General features: G+C 45.7%; 1 protein-coding gene across 1 annotated transcript; it reads left to right on the top strand.

Annotated features, from left to right (window-relative positions):
• Positions 1-101: 101 nt before the first annotated feature.
• On the top strand, positions 102-586 carry LOC109509228 (ATP synthase subunit beta, mitochondrial-like; the record flags this gene model as incomplete). The annotated part of the gene is made up of 2 exons (XM_019859109.1): positions 102-288; positions 384-586. Coding segments are annotated over 2 exons (366 nt in total), but the record flags the coding sequence as incomplete, so codon positions are not given.
• Positions 587-927: the final 341 nt, after the last annotated feature.

Genomic DNA, 927 nt, shown 5'->3' with positions numbered 1-927 from the left:
TGTGAGGAAAAGCGGATTAGAAAATGGATGGATAGTTTATTTCTTCAAGTGCAATAATAATGGTAAGTGTATTTGCCAATTAAATTCAGCTGAGTTTTTAATGTGTCATTGCAGCCAAGGGCTATGCAAGCCCCGCCGCTCAGGCAGCTCTCGGCAATGGACGCATCACGGCCGTGATCGGTGCTGTTGTGGATGTGCAGTTTGATGAAGGCCTCCCGCCGATCCTCAATGCGCTGGAGGTGGCGGGCCGTGAGAGCCGTCTGGTGCTTGAGGTGGCACAGCATCTCGGTCAGCGAGTTATATATGATACTGGAGTCAAAGCATGGTGCGGCAAAACCAAAAATCATTCTTTTTACGTTCTCTACTCTTGTGTCTTTTCTCAGGTGAGAACACAGTCAGGACAATCGCTATGGATGGCACAGAGGGTTTGATCCGTGGGCAGAAGGTTCTTGATACAGGGGCTCCTATCAGAATCCCTGTGGGGCCAGAGACTTTGGGCAGGATCATGAATGTCATTGGAGAACCCATTGATGAACGTGGTCCTATTAGCACCAAACAGTAAGTTTTCTCGGGTCACATTTTAGATTTTCCTGGAGCAAATCTTAAACATTTTCAAACTAATTCCACTCCAGCATAATGAAAAGCATCTCTTCTTGACAAGCCATGCCACAATTCCAGCAGTCCCTTTATAGATTGTAATTTGTATCAAGTACTTAATTCACAAGACAGATTGTGTTGGTTTTTCAGGAAATAGAAAGAAAAATGCGACTTCATACACAAGGTGGCAATGGCCACAACTCAGGCCGAATCTCTCAATATGCAAACTGGCTAAAAGCTTGGATAGTAGTTAACTCGATACAGTACTCGCATTCGCTGATGCCCACATCACTCGCCAGGCCAGGCCCCGCCTTTTAAAGCCATACACAT

The sequence above is a fragment of the Hippocampus comes genome, unplaced genomic scaffold (genome assembly GCF_001891065.2).
Source record: "Hippocampus comes isolate QL1 unplaced genomic scaffold, H_comes_QL1_v1.1 C16818554, whole genome shotgun sequence".
Taxonomy (NCBI): domain Eukaryota; kingdom Metazoa; phylum Chordata; class Actinopteri; order Syngnathiformes; family Syngnathidae; genus Hippocampus; species Hippocampus comes.
Note: the sequence above shows the minus strand (reverse complement) of the source record. Positions and strands in the feature narration are given on the sequence as shown.